The following is a 19765-nucleotide window of genomic DNA, read 5'->3' on the forward strand; positions in this document are numbered from 1 at the left end:
CGTGGATTTGTGCCCTGAAACCTTGGAGACGTTGGTCTTGGTCTTGCAATTGCTGCTGACGAGTGGTGGCTATATCTCTGACACGGTTTTCACGATCTAGAGCTGATTCTAACAGAGCTCGGAGTCTGGCCTGCTCTAATCTTGCTTGCGATCTTTCCCTGTCGAGGTCTGCTTGTTGATGTTCTCTGTTGCATCTTCTTGTCTCTTCTAGTTGTGCACGAAGCTGGTCTTCTGATCGCATCCAATAGTCCTTTTCCTTCTTGAATTGTGCCTTGTCTTTTTCGGATTGCCTATCCTGGCGTTCCTTGTTAGATCTGGCTTCTTCGTTTAATTGTTGGATCCTTTCTTTTGCCTTGCTCAATGCCCTTTCGTTTTCCGCAAGAATGGAATCATAATCTTGCATTCTTTTAAAGAGATTGGCGATGGTTTTTTCATCCTTCCAGCTCCTCTTTGGCATTTCAGAAACTCTTTTCATTTTTTGGAATCGGGCATGAAGATTTTCATTCTCACAAGCTAGACTCTTCTTCTCGCCTTCAGCTTCTTGTGCTTGCAAATCTTTCTCCAAACTGAGGCTTCTTAGATTTTCTTTTAGGGCATGGATAGTTGCTTTGTACCCTTTTTCCTTTTCTCCCCAGATCAACCGTTCTTGGATTTTATCACTGAAGTTTTGAACATGGGGTCTTTTTGTTGGCCTTCTTAGCTCAGGCTCTGATACATCATCCACGCGAGATCGTTTTTCAAACCACCTTGCATATCCAGGATTTATCTCACCCTTTGTAGCGTCTGGGACTTGAGTATCACTTTTCAAGTATCGGCACCCATTCCACATCTGCTGAAGTAGAGCCTCGGGAATAGTGGCTTCTGGGTGTAATTCGATTACTTGCACACTCAAATCTTCATCATCAGGAACTATTTGATATCTCCCTAATTGCCTTAGGACTCTCAGTGGTGCATACGGCTGAATGCTTCTCAATCCCAATAGTAGTAGATAACTATTTGAGGCTGACATGTGTATTACTTCCCTCATCGGGAGCCATCCCAGAGTCCATTCAATTTGATTTGCCATTAAAGCCTTTAGATGAGATACCCATGTTTCTATCCCTTCTGGAGCCTGATAATTTTTTGTTCTTTCCTCATAGCTCTCGATGCAATTATCCTTGTTTGACCCATACTGTATGACCTTGGGCTGTTGTTGGAGATGCTCCATCACCCACATTTGCAACAAAATTTTGCATCCTTCAAAGACCTTTGCTCCTGATTTACATAAAGTCAAAGCCCGATAAATGTCTGATAGAATGATGGGGACAAAGGTGTGATTTTCTTTGGTGGTGAGGATTTGCACAATTTTTGCGGTGCGAATATCAATTGTTCGCTCTTTATTTGGGAAGACCATGACTCCTAGAAAAGCCACCATGAAAGCAAATCGACGGTGCATCTGCCAAGTGTCTTTGTTTTGCTTATTAGTAAGGCCTTTCTCATGAATTTCGAACCCATCTGACTTTCCGAACCTTGAATACAAAAAGTTGAAGGAACAACATCCATTGATGACATTGCTTTTCCTGATTTGACTGCTGATGTTCAGAAGACCGAAGAATCGATGTACCGAAGGAGCCTTTGTGAATATCAAGCTTTGATTTCTTAAACTTCCGTCAAAACCAACATAGCCAGCTATCTCCTCTAATGTAGGAGTAAGCTCGAAGTCAGAGAAACGAAAAACATTGTGAACAGGATCCCAGAAAGTTACTAACGCCGCAATCAGATCATCACGGGGTTTAACTTTCATAATGTCCGTGAGATTTCCCAAATGCTTGACGACCCATTTTTGACCGTCTTCGCCTAAATCATACCACCACATTTGAAGCTGACATAGAAATTCTTCCGTACTTGTGGATGAGGGGCTTTGTGTGGTGCTCATTTTGTATCTGAAATTTAATTTTGATAAAGTCAAAATTCATTTTGAAAATTTATACTAAAAAAAATCATTTTTGAATTTTTTTTATTTATTAAATACCTTTATTTCAAAATTTAAAACTATATTTTTTTCGAAATTTTTAAAACAACCCATTTTATTCCTTTCTTCTTACCATGATTTTATTTAAGCTGGTCAACAAGCATGTTCGAGGCAAATGAATGCACAAGTAACAAGTAGGATGCATCATGATGGTCTTTTTATTTTGGGTTCACCTGTCCTAGACAGACCCAACCCCTGTGTTGAGTCTCCAAGGCCAAATGCATATGATGCAAATATTCGTTCCTACTAGGGATCCGGTACATGGCTGAGTTATTCTAAGTGTAAAACCTTAGGTTGATTGTTCTAAACCTGGCTTACCCAAACGGACAGTTTGAGCCGAAGCGGGGGCAACGTACCGGGAGCACGAAAGTCTGCCCGGCCTAGTTACTTGTCCCAACTCCGTCTTATTTGGTATGACTTTAACAGAAAGGTGGGTCACGCGCACGTGTACACCATAAATTCAGAAGACTCAGAAAGAAAGGGGTTTCGTAGCAGTTGTATATATTCACAATTCAAATAATATTAAAGCAGTAAAAAAACATTTAGCATGTTAAGCATATAAACAGTTGAAAATCATATAGTAAATAAAGCCAATTATTGCAGTTATTTTAAGCTCGAATTCTTTAAACCCTGAACCAGTGGTTCTGGGTTATAGTGGAAGATAGAAACCACTTTTGTCCCCAGCAGAGTCGCCAGAGCTGTCGCACCTCCTTTTTACCGTGCCCGCGGGGGCGCGTAGGGAGTTTTCTCCAATTAAAGGACAGTCGAAACGAGATTTATTTAATTATTTTAGGGTCGCCACCTGGGAATTTTAAGGCGTCCCAAGTCACCAATTTTAATCCCTGAATCGAGGAGAATATGACTCTGTTTATTATTCTGCGAACCAGAAATTCTGAGTAAGGAATTCTGTTAATCCGGAAGAAGGTGTTAGGCATTTCCGAATTCCGTGGTTCTAGCACGGTCGCTTAACTGTTTTTATTATTGGCTTAATTATCTTGATTTTATTAAATACATTTTTGTTACGTGATTTTTCTACCTCTTTTACTTATTGTGATTAAGGACCCTTCTTTGAATCGAATTACGCGTACGTATATTCGTGTTATAAATTTAAAAATGCGAAATTGTGTCACGAGTACGTGTACACAATAACTTTTGATAATATATTTATTAAACAATCATTTTTTCGAAATTGTGTCGAATCAAGAATTTTTGTTTTTCTTAAATAATGAACCACACATCTCGGGTTTTTATGAAATTAATTTAACGTCCTCGAAGAAATCCCTTATATTAAATATTCGCTCGAAATTGCGCGTACGCATAATTCGAATTACTTTTATTGGTATAATCAGGTTACGCGAACGTATCCCTAATTACACCAAATATTCTTAATGGTATTATGAATTTTTCACAAATTGTTTGTTATATCTACACATTTTATATGAAAATACTGAGAAATTCATATTCAAGGGATGTCTTTGAATTCTTTTAAAAGAAATTCACAATTTTTTTTTAAATGTTGCCCGTCGATTATAATTTTTATGTTCATCCAAGACTATTCAAATTCAAAATAAAGAATAAGAACATGATTAATACTATTCTTCACAAATACGACATATATATCTATATGCCCAATAATGAATTGTATATGAAATTAAAATGATTTATAAAGGGAAGAATATTTTTTTTTTTAAAAAGAACTTTTATTATTTCTATTTAATGCAAGTCCTATTTCTAATTGTCGTTGATGTAAAGTGTTGCAATTTGTACATCTCATTTTATTCTCATATACTTGCTTTTAATCCAACAGGCCTAATTATTTATTTAGGAAGGTAAATAAGCATTAAATTGATAAGAAAGAGAATTATTATACAAAGTGATTAACAACATTTCCTTACATGCCATATATTCATATTTGTATGTTTTGAAACATTCGTAACACTTTAACATCATAATGAGCCATAACAACTCAACTTACCATCCACTAGTGGTTCTATAGATACCTGTTATAATGCCACATATGAACGTACAACTTATATCATTCTTTCCACAACTAAATCAGATTATCAGAATAAACTAGCAATATGATTTTTATATTTTTCACGCTATTTTTAATTCAACTAACAATGTCACAAGGCCTAGTTAATGGCCAATCTTTATATCATGTTTCCTACCTTGACAGTTCAAACATGACAAAACTAATGAGATGAAGAGCTAACATTATTACAAAGCCTTATATGAATTTCAAGGTAAGACAATTAACTCATAGTTATCAAATTGAATTCACTACTAATTAACTAACATAAAAAAAAATGAAGTTTAAACTGATGAACTTGGACAAATGGAAAACAGAATTGCAATTCAAGCTTCATTGATTAGTCATGTTGAATCTCTTTCCAACATGAAATTTAAAAGACATGTACCTGAAAATGAAGGTGGAAGGAGTAAATTGCAGCAGTGGCAGCAGTAACAAACTCAGCAAAATACCAGTATTCCCACAGATTTGAGCAATAATAAGACCCGAAGAAAACAGATGCACAATACAGTTATTTTTAAAAGACACTTCAGATGTTAACTGAATCAGTGGAACCAAATAAAGTTGAACAGATTCAACAAAAGAACAATATTTCAGATTTCAGTTTCTTTTCGGTTTCAAATTCCCATTTTTTCTGATTTTCTGTTTCTGCTGTTGTATCTGTGTGTGTGTGTTACTGTAACCCTTCCAGTCCCCTTAAGCTCTATCTCTCTGTCTGAAAACTGTATCTTTTCAGATTTTTTTTTCTCTTCCTCTCTAAATCTCTTAAAGTCTGTCTAAATTCTCTTCTCTGTCCTACTGATCCCCCTCCTTGTATTTATACAGGTATGTCCCCCTCTCTTAAGTGTTGCCTGGACCCTTTCTCTTTTTTTTTTTTTAAAATCAGAAAAGTTCCATTAAAACTACTTTTGAATACTTTAAATCCTATTGAGTGCTATTATCCTGTTTTTCAGCAGCCCCATTACCCTTTGTTTCCCATTATCACTTTAAATAATAGCCACTAACTTTTCACTTTCAGCCCATTATGCTATCATGTTATCCTTACTGTTCTGTCTCAAAAATGTCCCAGAAATCCTACTGTGATCACTACTATTACTGCCTTAAATGCAAAATCATAACAGACTTTACAAAACAGATTTAAAAATCTGTTCAAACTTAATTATCAACCTGATTTAAAACAGCTATAACCAATTCTCTTAAGTTTGGACTGAATCCTAACTAAGAATGTAAACCTTCTATCACAATTACATTTAATCAACATTTGTAAAATCATACTGAATTCAGAACCAATCATCATAGCAACATATTACACTGAGTTCAGTAAACTGAGCTTTAACTTTGAACAATAGATCAAACAAACACAGGAGCATTGTCAATATACTGACAATGCCCTGTTCAGAAAATAATGTATACACATCATACATTTGAATTTACTGATTTGCAAACAAATATGATTTAATTGACAAGTATTAATCAGTGGACTATTTACATCATTTGTCCATAATCAGTCTAAAACAATAGAAGCAGACTGTTTCTATTAGCATTATCATAAATGAGAATTCACAATATAACTAATCGACGAACTTAATCGAGTCGATTACTTACATTGTAAATAATCACAACCAACAGAAATAATTTCATATTTGATCATATAGACGGGCATGAGACAAAGATTACAGAATTAATCAAATAAAATCATGAAAAATTAACAAGCTATTAAGACAGACAACAATACACGTAGAATACACAAAAGAAATAGAAAAATACCTCTGAATCTTCAAATTTATTCAGACACAGACTCAACATGGATTCGGACATTTTTGAGGTTGAACAGACTTTATTCGAAGTATTCTCAATTGAGAATACCTCGATTAAAGTCTCTTAGACCTCAATCCTTCACTCGAATCGGAAAAATTTCAAGATTGGAAAATTCTTAGGGTTTCAGATTTTGGATCTTAAATCCGAACACTTCTGGGCAGATTCGAAGCAAACCAATGGTATTCTAGGCACGAGGGAGGTCTAGGGGTCATTTGGTGTTAATTTGGAAGGAATATGAGTAGGGTTAGGTTTCACTCGAATCTTCAAATGAAGATTCGAGCAGTTCTATGAAGATTCGAACCATGCTACTAACAGATCCGTGATGAGGATGGACAGGGGAAGCTCTGGTGTTATTTTGGAGGTCATCGGAGACAGTTGGTTCTTTAGGCCAACCTTCAATCGAAGATTCGAGACATTGGGGCCTGATTCGAGGTATATGGGTTATGGATTTGGAATGGGGAGGTTGAGAGGAGTCGAGGGTGTTAAGGTGGGGTGGTTTGGACTACCGGAACCGCCGTGAGGCGATTTCCGGTAGGCGGTGCACGGTGGTGGAAGGTGAAGTTCATTTGGTCTCTTGAAGGAGACGATGAACAGGGCCGAAGGGTGGGGTGTTTGGTCTGGGGGGCTGGGGTGTGGATTGGATTTATATACGAGTGGGGTGGATTGATCTCATCCGTTGGATCAATTAAGATTTACGGTTGAGATCAATTCACTTAACCAAACGTCGTCGTTTGGTTAAAGGTTGGGGTCAGGCTGGATCGGGTTAAAGGGTCGGGTTACGGGTTACGGGTAAGGGTAGTGTGATCTCAGCCGTTGGTTGGATTTAATCCAATGGTCTTCGATAAACTAAGACCAAACGCTGTCGTTTTGCCTTGTTTGAATTGGACCGGTACCTGGGCTGTTTTGGATTGGGCTGTGGGGGTTAAAATGTTTTGGGCCTGGATTTTAATCCAGGTCCGATTTTGTATATATATATATATGTATATTCATTTTTTCTAATTTAAATTTCTAATTTTAATTGTAAAACAATTTTAACTTCAAAAATATATTAATTACTCTATAACAATTATTTAACACATAGACAAGACATCAATCACACAGTGGAATATTTAAAATAGAACTATTGCATATTTTTTGTGATTTTATTTAAATTATCTTTTAAATGCATAATTAAATCCTATATGCATGCAATATGTATTTTATTTTATTTTTTCATTTTATTATGACAAAGTAAACACTTACGGACATAACACAAGTATTTAACACCACGCAAATTCAAAAATTACACAGTAAAAGAAATTTATTTTATTTTTTGATTTATTTTGGAGTAGTTTTCGTAAGGCAAAAATCACGTGCTCACAATACCAATAGAAACCTTCCACTAATTCTATTCCTCCAAACAAACCACAACACTTACGGAACTCCTACACTAGCAGAACATCTAAATCACAGATCGTAATCAATCACTCGGAGATCACATCAAAACCTACCGAAATGAGGAACAGAAAGTCACTCCTAGTCCCATAACTCTCAATAATGAATAAAGCAAACCGATAGACATGGGCTACCATTATAGAATCTCCCAACCTGGGTAAATACATAAGTAGAGTACTAAATCATGAAACTCACCCATAGGTGAAGCAAAAAATAAGGGGACTCACCCCGATAAGTAGAACCGAAACAAAATACGAATAAGGCCCCTCCATAACAAATCAAAATCATACCTATATGACATCATCTAGCATAGCGGCCTCAGACCTACTGTATGAAACACATCAATGGGCTAGGCCTCCCCCTCTTGTGCGCCCTCTACCGCTGGAATACCCTAGTGTGACACTGATCATAGCCAACCCTACACCACTACAAAGTGGCGAGAGTGGTCGAAGCAGCTTTTACCCGAGATGGTCGGGATCGAATCCACAGGGAGCTAGAAATGGGAATTGGATTCCTATCTAAACTATAGATGCATAGTGCTCTTACTTACTCTTCCAGTCATCTTTTGGTTGGATATTACTTTTACTATTTATGCTAATGATAAGCTAAATTAAACAAAGAATTATTGCTTGTAGGGTTTTCTAATTAGTTAAAGAGGCACTAGGGAAGTGACTTTCTCCTAGGTGAATACTTGACGGGGTCTAAAGCCTAAGACAAAGACATTATGTTGGGGATTGTGATATAGCCAATGCACAGATTTACTCACTCTATACCTCTCGGTAGCTTGAGTGACTTTGCCCTAATTGACTTTCTCAAGACCAATTGGGTGTCAAAATTGCACAAGCAATATAGGCTCAAGTTGGGTATTACTATCTCTAGGTTTAACCCTTTAATTGGGGCTATCAATCTCTTGATTGCACTCCAATTCCTTGTTGGACGGATTTTCCTAGACTTAAGTTCTCTTTCTTAAGAAGAACCCTAGTCAAATAGGCACAAATTAGTGTTTGCAACCACTAATTCAACATGAAAAACACAAATCAGTCCAAATATCAACTACCCATAAACATCTAAGCCTTAAATCAAAAGACCCATCAAATACCCACACTAGGGTTGAGCCACAACCCTAGATAATGGGTCTAACTACTCATAATAATGAAAGAAAACAAATAAATAGATGAAGAATAACCCATAAGATTTAATTACAAGCTAGTAGTTGAAGATTCAATGATAAAACCACTATAAAATTACTCAAAATATTCAAATATAGTCGTTCACGTGCTCTGTTGAATGTTAGATTACAAAAGATGACCTAAAAATGGGAAAAGAAAGTATTTATACTAGGCCGAATTTTCTAGACAAAAATACCCCGCGGGGGTACCGCGGACCGCAAGAAATGGAGTGCGGCTGCGGTGAGGCTTTTTGACTTCAAACTCTGCTCTCTGAACTTGGTCACTGCGGGCCGCATAAAATTCACCGCGGCCACGGTGGCTTCAAATGCGGTCCGCACAAAAAGGATTGTGGACCGCATTGGCATTAATCTCCAAACTCCCAACTCTCTGAACCCCATCTTTGTGGACCGCACAAACTCGATTGCGGCCGCGGTGAGGCTACTACGTCCGCACAAAATGCTTTGTGGTCGTAGTGCTTGAGTTTCCAAAATATGCACCTCTCTGAATCTCCTCACTACGGACCGCACTAAATGGAGTGCGGCCGCAGTGGATCTGTTGCACTGTGCTTGGACTTGTTCTTGGTACTTGTGCATGTTTCACTCCTTTTTGAATTGGTTTTGACTAATTATCACCTTTTTGACCAAACCCTGCAAACAAGTACAACATGTAAGCCTTTGGGACTATTTTGTATATATTTTTAATCAAAATTCAAGTAAGGAGTGTAAAATGAACTATAATCCCTAGTTATCAACTCCCCCAAACTTAAGCTTCTGCTTGTCCTCAAGCAAACAAAATAAGAACCACCTCCTTAAGAGTAAATCCAAGAAAATTTAACTGACCTAAAGTGACCTCATCTAGCATCAATTGGGACTAACAATTGCCCTCAATTCAAATGAATCATTAACAACATTTGACCTTCTAAACACCATGGATTTAGTGCGATACAAGAGCATCAAGAGTTGACTCAACCCATCAAAGAAACTCTTTCTACTACTTTGGCCATTGTGGAACCCAAACTCATACTCCTCAACTCTCCCTAAGCAAACCTCACTTTTAGATTGTAGCATTCAGAACAAGGATAGTGGAAACACACTCATCTCTCTCAAAGAAAGGTCACAAGTTCGGTTCTAAGTACCATAAGCTTGCCCCTTATGTGAGTCACCACTAATGTAAGCTTCATTCAACTCAAGATCATATAGGGCTTTTGTGGAGATATAGTGAAGGCTTTTGGTTCAGGGTAGGAAATATTTGGTCTAGGTAGGTTCCATCTTCCCTTAAACACTTCATTTGCTTCATTTTGGCATACATTCTCTTGACTTTTTGAGTCATTAACTTCTTTTTGAGGGGTTAAAGAGACACACTGTCACTCTTTCTTGTTCATTTCAAACTTTTTTCTCCTTTCTCAACTTTCCACACCTTTCATCCCTTTACTTTTATTGAATTCCTTCATTTTTTCTACATTGATCATTCTTTTAGTCTTTTTGTTTTTCTTTCTTTTTCATTGCCTTTCCTTTTCTTTATTTTGTAACTTTTACCTCTTTATGCATTCCTCGTCTCTCCCCCCAAACTTATGCTTTTGCCTTGTGCTAAGGAAAGATCGGGTGCCAAGAGAGGGTATTTTAGAACGGGTAAAGGCTTGTATCATGGTTTTTGAAAGAAAAAGGTCTATGACTCAAAAAGGTTAACTAGGGATATTATCATTGGTAGGGTATGGAAGTTTTCAAGACATCATTCGGATCAAGAAGAGCCTATAATCACATCTCAACTACACTTATAATTTTGCCTAGATAAACATTTTGGGCAAGTTCTAGATTAATGGCTCAGGACTTGGACTTGCAATTCAAATTCTCACCACGCAAGTGCTATAGGATTGCTAAAGAGATAGAGTCGGGGGCCCACAACAACCTTAGCTAAGATTTGAGCAACATGAATGGTCTCGAAAAATCACTTGATGATTATCGTCCAACACAAGAGTCTCAAGGTCACAACTTTCACCATCCTATACACAACAATTTATTTTTGACCATAGGATCAAAGGCAAATGTGTTAGGCCCAAGTGAAGCTTTGCTTGGGCACTCTTACTAACTAGCTACTATTTTCACAAAAGTAAAATAAAACAGACTCAAACCCTTAGGAAGGTTGTCATACCATCTATCATGGGGAAGAGCCACCCGGTTCACACAAATTTCACCTTTGGAAAGAACAATGGCATTAAGACAACCAAAGACTTATTGAACGTAAAACTCAAAATAAGAAGCTATCGAAATGAAATAAGAAGCTATGAAAGAGAAAATGCAAAAAGTAGAATGAATATGTACAAGAGGGGATTTAGATGAATATACCTAAGGGGGGAATGAATATATACATCAGAAAGTATCTTTATATACAGACCAAAGTTGCAAAGTACGAAAAATAAACTAGAATGGTAAAATTATGTACATACCAAAAGTAAAAAGAAAGCATAATAAAAAGAAAGTAATGTCATATATACAACCCAAATCATCCAAAATCATCCAAATAGGGCTACCCCCTCAAATGAGAGCTAGCATTGTCCTCAGTGCTAACTAACCAAAAATATCTCAAAGTAAAAGATAGAGAGTAAAAAGAAACTCCCTATTGGCCCTCCATCTGCATAGGATCATGAGTATGGGTCCCAAGGTCCTCGGACTGCTCGGGAACCTGTGACTGGCTCCCTGTAACCTGTGTCTCCACTGGGACCTGGGCATGTACTGGAATTTGGGGCTGTCTAGAGGAACCTCCCTACGGGTCCTCCAACTCTATAACAACATCATCAGCACGAGGAATCACCCTCTTCCTCTTTGCTGTCCTCTCTGACTCTACTCTAGCTCAGGATGGGCTTCTGGAGCCGGGTCATGCAATAAAAGATCCAAAGGCAAGTGATCAACCTTTAATTTCTCCACCTCCACCCTCAGCTCTTTCACCAACTCCTTGGATGCCTGAGTCTTTCTTAACTTCTTTGTTTCTTTGGTCAACTCCTTCAATGCTTTTCCATGTGAACCCACAACGTCCAATATTAATTGTTGGTTCTCCAGGAGCTTCTTCTAGTTCTCCAGAAGCTCCTTGAGGGAGTCCTCCACTGACTGTGGGACCTGTGGCTGAGGAGGTGCAAACTGGGCTACCACCGACGTAGAAAGTACAAACAGCTTAGAAGTGGTTGCCTACATCCAGTTGTTGATACTGGCGAGGGTCTAGCTCAAGCGGTGGGCAGTCAAAGGATATGGTGCAGATGAGGGAATATCTGGGGTTGTATAAATGTAGGGTCCTGGGGCCATGTCTAGGTTAGCTGAAGGAGGTTGAGTATGAGCCACTACTACTACTAGCTTTTTCATACTAGCTAGTAGAATCAGTGGATTTGCTCTTGGGGTTCTTGCCTTTAGGGTTGTCATCACCCTGTAGGCTGTACCAGGAAAAGGGTGCCTTCGGCTTCACCTTCACATCAAATCTCCTTTTTTCTACATCTTGATCCTCGAAGTACATAGTCAGGAAATTTGGGAAGGGGTAGGATCTATCACCTTTGGTCACCACCCATGTAATCACCCTGGACATCACATTACCGATGTTGATCGGGTACCCCGCCATGATAAACGCCACCAATATAGACCGGGAGATAGGAAGAGAGTTTTTGTGAGTGGTGAGGTATAGCCTGCTACAAACAAATGTCTCCCACCCTTTAGCTTCGAAGTTCAGGGTTCTCCTCAGAATTTTTACTCCCGCCATCAACCATGCTGGGGTGGTACCTGAGACTGCCAAGTACTCTGCTAACCACGGACGGGCATCCTCCCCCAAAGCTACCCTCTCTAAGTACAATGTATCATCCTCCTCCGGGAAGCTCGGGTAGTCATTGATCGTTTTTCCATCAAATTTTATTTTCAAATTTTGCACCTTAGTCACTGTAGTGCGCTTTTTGATGTGGGCCACATTGGTGTAGAACTCCTTGACTAAGTGCTCATTGACATCCTCCACGTGGCCTATGAAATAGTCCCAGCCTACTCTCTCTGAACTGCCTCAACACAATGGGGTATGAGGCAAAAGGTCCTTTGTAATGAATTTCCGCTCAGGTATCAACTTCCTCTCGTGCTACCATTCTTTGAACTTGTGGTACGCCACTTCACTCACGAATCTATCTTACCATGCTTTTAGTTTCTTCGTTCTCTCTATTCCTCCTACTTGGGGCTAACCCTCTCCTTCTTCTTCTATGGGATCCTCACCGGATATTGAAGCTGTATGTGAGGTAGAATAGACACTGTCACTGCCCGCAGCTGAGCCCTTAGATGACTCAGAAGAAATTTGCACTGGCGCTTGAGCAGTAGGGGTGCCTGGAGGTGTATCTCTCAATCTAGGCCTCTCCGGCCAGTCAGGAACATATTCTGGCATGAAGTCAGAGTCAGATGCCTCCCGGGAGGGCACATACTCACTTCCCGAATGGGAAGCAGCTCTATCCGCAACCCTTATTATTTTCTGGTATCTTTGATTGCCTGCCGAGCTTGTGGGGTCAATTTGATCATGCCTTTTCCTCTACCCTGGGAGGACTCTCCTTTTCCTTGTTGTTTTCTACCACCGCCTCGTGATTGAACCATTGTCTGCAAGTGGAATTTAGTTGAAACTTGTTAGTATCATAGTATCAGAAGAATAAAAAAAGAAAACAATTGCAGACACAGAAGAAAATAGCTGCAGGCTGCAGACTGCGGACCGTACAAAATGTAGTGCGGCTGCAAAGGGACCACCGCGGACGGAAAAAATTGCACCATGGTCCGCACTGAGGTGGGGGGTTAGACTACCCACTCTCTGATAAAGGCCATCACGGACCGCATAAAATGGTATCGCGGTCCGCATGAAGGCACCACAGACCACACAAAATCCACCGCAGCCGCGGTCCTCAATTCTCAACTTTCTGAAGTTTCACCACCGCGGTCCACACAAAATGGCATTGCGGACCGCGGAGAAGCACCGCAGACCGCAATAAATCCACAGCTGACCGCGGTAAACCACAACCAGAAATACCAACCTAGGGTTTTAAATTTTGCTAAATTTAAGCCTAAATGCACATATTATGATCCCACTAGGTTGTTAATCATGGTATTTAAATAATCAATCCTAAACTAAACCCAATATGAAAACCCAAACAAAAAATTTTTAAAAAAAAGGAAGAAGAAGACTTATTAAATAATCAATTAAAATAAAATAAACACAATTAAAGACTAAGGGATGATTAAAAATGCCAGTAATAGGATGCAACACATATGAATGAAAGTGAGTGAATGAATTCGTGCAGTTAGGGCTTGGGTGAACAGTATTTTTTACTATTTGAGAGCAAAGGATCAAAAAGTTTGAAATGAGGGCCTCAAGTCCTATTTATAGAAAAAGTATTTGGGGCCCGCTTCACCTACCCACCGCGGACCGCACAAAATGGCGCCACGGTCCGCAGTACTCACAAGTATGAATCACTGAGGAGACGTCCACTGCGGACCGCAAGAAATGTAATGCGGCCGCTGTGGTCCACCGCGGACTGCACAAAATGCATTGTAGTCGTGGTGGCAAACTTCAGAGGACCCCATTCTTGACCAATTAACTCTGTGGTCCGCATTGAAATGTTGCCCTCGCACTAAGGCCTTTGCGTCCGCACAAAATGCGATGCGGCCGCAATGCAAATTTCAGAGAGTGTACATTTTTCCCAACTTGGTCCTGCACTGCATCAAAACAATCCTACACACATCTCACAACCCGTTAGTCAAAAAGCAAATCCTACACTAAGAAAAAAAAAAAAGAAAGACACATGGGTTACCTCCCAAGAAGCACCTGATTTAACGTCGCGGCACGATGCAAGTTTCCATCAAATCACTTTAGATGGAGCAGTGCCACCACGTAGCTATCATCAATTTTGCCCAGGTAGTGCTTGACCCTATGTCCATTAACTCTGAAAACCTCTCCATTTTTGTTCTTCAAGTCAAGTTTACCAAACAGAGTCACAAACACCACTTCAAAAGGTCCACTCCATTTCGACTTAAGCTTTCCCAGAAACAGACGTAACCGAGAAATGAACAAGAGAACCAAATCACCCACTTGAACTCCTTGCCACGCGCATATTTATCATGAAGGTACTTCATCTTGTCCTTGTACAAGGATGAACTAGAGTAGGTATGGAATCAGAATTCATCAAGTTCATTAAGCTGCCCCACCCGAAGATTTGCCGCCACATCCCATTCAAGAGTCAGTTTTCTTAAAGCCCACATGGCCTTGTGCTCTAACTCAACCGGTATATGACAAGCTTTACCAAATACCAACCGATATGGAGACATACCAATCAGAGTCTTGTAAGCAGTCCTATAACCCTATAGAGCATCATCCAACTTCTTTGACCAATTGTTCCTATTTGCATTGACCGTCTTTGACAATATACTCTTGATTTCCCTATTTGAGACTTCAACTTGGCCACTCGCCTGAGGATGATAAGGAGTAGAAACTTTGTGATTGACACCATACTTTGCAAGTAAAGTGTCAAAAGCTCTATTACAAAAATGAGACCCCCCATCACTTATGATTGCACGAGGAGTTCCAAACCTAGTAAAAATGGTTTTCTTGAGAAACGCAACAACAGTCCGGGCCTCATTGTTGGGTAAAGCCACGGCTTCAACCCATTTTGAAACATAATCAATCGCCATAAGAATGTAAGTGTTCCCACACGAGCTAACAAACGGGCACATAAAAATCAATGCCCCAAACATCAAAAATATCAACTTTAAGAATGGTATTGAAAGGCATCTCATCTTTCTTCGAAATTCCACCCGCTCTTTGACATTCGTCGCACCTCTTCACAAGTTCACTTGCATATTTGTAAAAAGTTGGCCAATAAAACCCACAACTAAGAACTTTTGAAGCCGTCCTCGCCCCGCCATAATGGCCACCGTAGGGAGAGGAATGACAAGCCTCTAAGATACTCAATTGCTCCTCCTCAGGGACACACCTTCAGATCACACCATCCATGCAAATCTTGAACAAGTACAGCTCATCCCAATACAAGTCCAAACTATCCCGTTTGAGATTCTTCCTTTGGTTAGAAGAGAGCTCACACGGGATTATACCAGTCACAAGAAAATTAGCAACGTCCGCAAACCATGGCATACCATTCATTGATACAGAAAGGAATTGCTCATCTTGAAATGAATCATTGATTTCTAGGCCATCACGAGTCCTCCCCTCCTCCTCCAAGCGGGACAAGTGGTCCGCCACTTAGTTTTCACTACCTTTCCGCTCCACAATCTCCAAATCAAACTCTTGAAATAACAAGACCCATCACATCAGTCTAGCTTTAGAATCCTTCTTTGTTATCAAGTACAGGAGTGCAGCATGATTGGTATGAACTATGACCTTGGCACCCATGAGATACGACCGAAATTTCTCCATTGCGAACACAATAGACAAAAGCTCTTTCTCAGTCACCGTGTAGTTCACTTGAGCATCATTCATTGTCTTGCTTGCATAGTACACCGGATAAAACATTTTGTTCACTCTTTTACCCCAACCGCAACATCACTCGCGTCGCACATAAACTCGAAAGGCAAGTTCCAATTGGGTACGGTAATAATAGGAATGGTGGTTAACTTGTGCTTGATAAGTTCAAAGGCTTGCATACATCTCTCATCGAACACGAGCTTGGCATCTTTTTCCAATAACTGGCATAAGGGATTTACTACCTTCAAAAAGTCTTTGATAAATCTCCGATAGAACCCCGCATGCCCAAGAAAACTTCTAACTCCCTTGACAGAAGTGGGGGGAGGGAGCCTTGAAATCACATCAATTTTTGCTTTTTCCACCTCTATAACATGCTTTGAAATTTTATGCCCAAGAACTATGCCCTCCTCAACCATGAAGTGGCATTTCTCCCAATTTAGAACAAGATTAATTTCTTCATAGCGGACCAACACTCTATCAAGATCTTTCAAACATTCATCAAACGAATCACCCACAACACTAAAGTCGTCCATGAACACCTCCAAAATATCTTCCACCATGTCGGTGAAAATGGCTATCATACATCGCTGAAATTTAGCCGTTGCATTACACAACCCAAAAGGCATCCTAGAAAAGGCAAAGGTGCCATATGGATAAGTGAATGTGGTCTTCTCCTAATCTTCTGGAGCAATCAAGATTTGGTTGTACCTAGAATACCCATCCAAGAAACAGTAGAAGGCACGTCCAGCAAGTTGATCTAACGTCTGATCAAGAAAAGGCAATGGAAAGTGATCCTTGTGGTCACTTTATTCAACTTGCGGTAGTCCATACATACACTCCACCCGGTGACAATCTTTGATGGAATCAACTCATTCTTCGAATTTGTAACCACGGTCGTACCACCCTTCTTCAGCACATATTGCACCAACGAAGTCCAAGATCTATCAGAGATGGGGTACACAACCCCGGCATCCAACCACTTGATCACCTCTTTTTTCATAACTTCTTGCATTGCCTCGTTCAACCTCATTTGATGTTCCAACGAGGGCTTTGCATCATCTTCCAGAATAATTTTGTGCATACAGAATGCAAGGCTTATCCCCCGAATATCAGCTAAGATCCATCCAATTGCCTTCTTTCACTTTTGAAGCACAACCAATGTGGCATCAACCTGCATGTTAGTAAGACAAGAGGAAAGAATAACTGGCAAGGTTGAACTAGGGCCTAAGAATTCATATCTGAGGTGTGGAGGCAACGACTTCACCTCCAACACCGGAGGCTCCTCGATTGAAGGTTTTTTTGGTGGAGTCTTTCTATTGTCAAGATCCAAGGAGAGTTTCCTAGGCTCATAAGAGTAAGAGCCCATTCCATGTAAAGTATTCATGCACTCCACTCGGCCTTCATCCTCATTTACATCAAGATTCAACAAAACTGCCTCTAGAGGGTCCTCCATATTGATCATTGCACTAGTATCATCAACTATCACTGCTGTGACAAGGTCCACAAAAGTGCACACTTCAGAACTGTTGGGCTGCTTCATTGACTTGCACACATGAAAGACCACTTTCTCATCACCCACCTGGAAGGTGAGTTCCCCTGCTTCCACATTAACTAAGGCCTTTCCAGTAGCAAGGAAAGGTCTTCCCAATATGATTGGAACCTCATAATCTACCTCACAATCAAAGATCAGAAAATCAACTGGCAAGATAAAGTTGTCCACCCAGACAAGAACATCATCAATGATACACAATGGTCTCTTCATAGTTCTATCTGCCATTTGCAATCTCATGGAAGTTGGCCTCGGTTTCCCAATACCCAAAGTCTTGAAAACTGAGTAGGGCATCAAGTTGATAGTTGCCCCCAAATCACATAGAGCTTTTGCAAAGTCCGCAATCTCAATGGTGCAAGGAATGGTGAAAACACCGGGATCTTCTAGCTTCAGGGCCATTGAGTGCACTATTGCACTAACTTGGTGGGTCATCTTGATAGTTTCACAATCCATGGATCTCTTATTTGTCACCAAGTCCTTCATGAATTTAGCATAACCCGGCATTTGCTCTAAATCCTCCACCAAAGGCACATTAATGGATAAGCTCTTCATCAGTCAATAAACTTCTTAAACTGATTCTCATTTTTCTGCTTTGCGAACCTTTGAGGATAAGGTAGAGGTGGCCTAGGCAAAGGATCCTTGGCTTTAGGCACAACCGATTCCGGCATGTCTATTACGTGTTCCCTAGACGTGTTCACGTCATTCCTAGTTTCCACCTCGGTATCTTGGATATCAATATTCACTTCCTCATTCACATTTTCATCAATCACATTCTCAACCACCAAATGAATCTCATCTTCTTGCAACTCAATTTCATCACTCAAAATTTCTTTTTGTTTGGAGGTATTCACATCACCGCCTCGTCCACTTCTTGTAGTTACCGCCATAACATGATTGTTCCTACCCTTCAAGTTAACTGTTGTATCACTTGGTAGAGCCCTCTTAGGGCAAGTATTTAATGATTGTGAGATTTGGCCTAATTGAACCTCCAAGTTCCTGATTGAAGTATTGTGGGAAGCCAACTGAGCATCAGAGTCCGCATTCTTTTTCATCATCTGTTCAAACATCATTTCAATTCTCCCCATTTCATTGTTAGAAGAACTAGGACCTTGGGATGCAAATGGGGGTGGATTGTTCGGTCGTTGATACATTGGAGGGCCTTTGAAAGCCTTGCCCCCGATTTCCTTGACTGTCATTATTTTAACCACCCTGATTGTTGTTACCACCCCAGTTGTTGTTATTGTTGCCATTCCAATTACCCTGATTGTTCTGATTGCCCTGATTGGAATTTTGGTTGCTGTTCCCCCAATTACTATTCCTTTGTTGTTGTTGATTACCCCAATGGCCTTGGGGTCTCCACTGTTGTTAGTTGGAAGAATGGCCCCTTTGACCCTGGTAATTGTTCAAATATTGCACTTCTTCATTCTGCCCATCATAACCATCATCTTGGAATCCAGCACAATCATTGTCATATTGATCCGAACTCCCTTAATTCTGTTGACCTCTTTGTCTTCTTTTGCTCACTAGCATGTTGACACCCTCCATAGCATTTACTAGGTGTGAATTTTGAACCTGCTGTAACTGTGCCTTTGCTAGCTAGTTCATTGTTATTGTCAGCTCTGTTATAGCTTGCCCATGATCATGTAGCTCTTTGTGCAAGTGAGTGACCGTGGGGTCACCCTGTGGCACATTGGCTCTACTTTGTCAAGCTGAGGACATGTCAGTCATCTCGTCAATAATGTCACAAGCCTCATTATAAGACATCTTCATGAAGTTACCCCCAACAAGTTGGTTCACTATGCACTGATTTGTTATGTTAATTCCCCGGTAAAATGTCTGTTGTATCATTTCCTCAGTCATATCAGTGTTGGGACATTCCTTTACCATGGTTCTATATCGCTTCCATATCTCATGTAATGGTTCACTGGGCTCTTACTTGAAAGCAAGATCTCATCTCTCAATGCTGCCATGTGCCCCGACGAGAAAAACTTTGCAATGAATTTATCTGCCAACTCATCCCAAGTAGTGATGGAATGGTTGGGAAGTCATTCAAGTCAATCCAATGCCTTCCCTCTAAGTGAGAAAGGGAATAGTCTCAACTGAAGTGCATCCTCTAACACATTAGTTTGCTTGCTCCCCCAACAGGTATCCCCGAAACCCTTGAGATATTTGTAAGCATTCTAATTGGGAGCACCCGTGAAATACCCTCGTTGCTCCAACAATGTTAGCATCACATTAGTAATTTGAAAATTGCCCACCCAGATCCGGGGTGGGACAATTGT

General features: G+C 40.1%; 1 protein-coding gene across 1 annotated transcript in view; it reads right to left on the reverse strand.

Moving 5' to 3' along the window:
• The window catches only part of LOC138882968 (uncharacterized), a 47241-nt gene extending 34382 nt beyond the window's left edge, over positions 1–12859 (reverse strand). Inside the window, exons 1-2 of the mRNA XM_070163618.1 lie at positions 12664–12859; positions 11371–11595 (exon numbers count right to left, since the gene is read on the reverse strand). Of these exons, the coding sequence (XP_070019719.1) occupies positions 11371–11595; positions 12664–12859 (421 nt within the window). The remainder of the gene's footprint in view (positions 1–11370; positions 11596–12663) is intronic.
• Positions 12860–19765: the final 6906 nt, after the last annotated feature.

This window comes from Nicotiana sylvestris, chromosome 12, assembly GCF_000393655.2.
Source record: "Nicotiana sylvestris chromosome 12, ASM39365v2, whole genome shotgun sequence".
Lineage (NCBI taxonomy): Eukaryota > Viridiplantae > Streptophyta > Magnoliopsida > Solanales > Solanaceae > Nicotiana > Nicotiana sylvestris.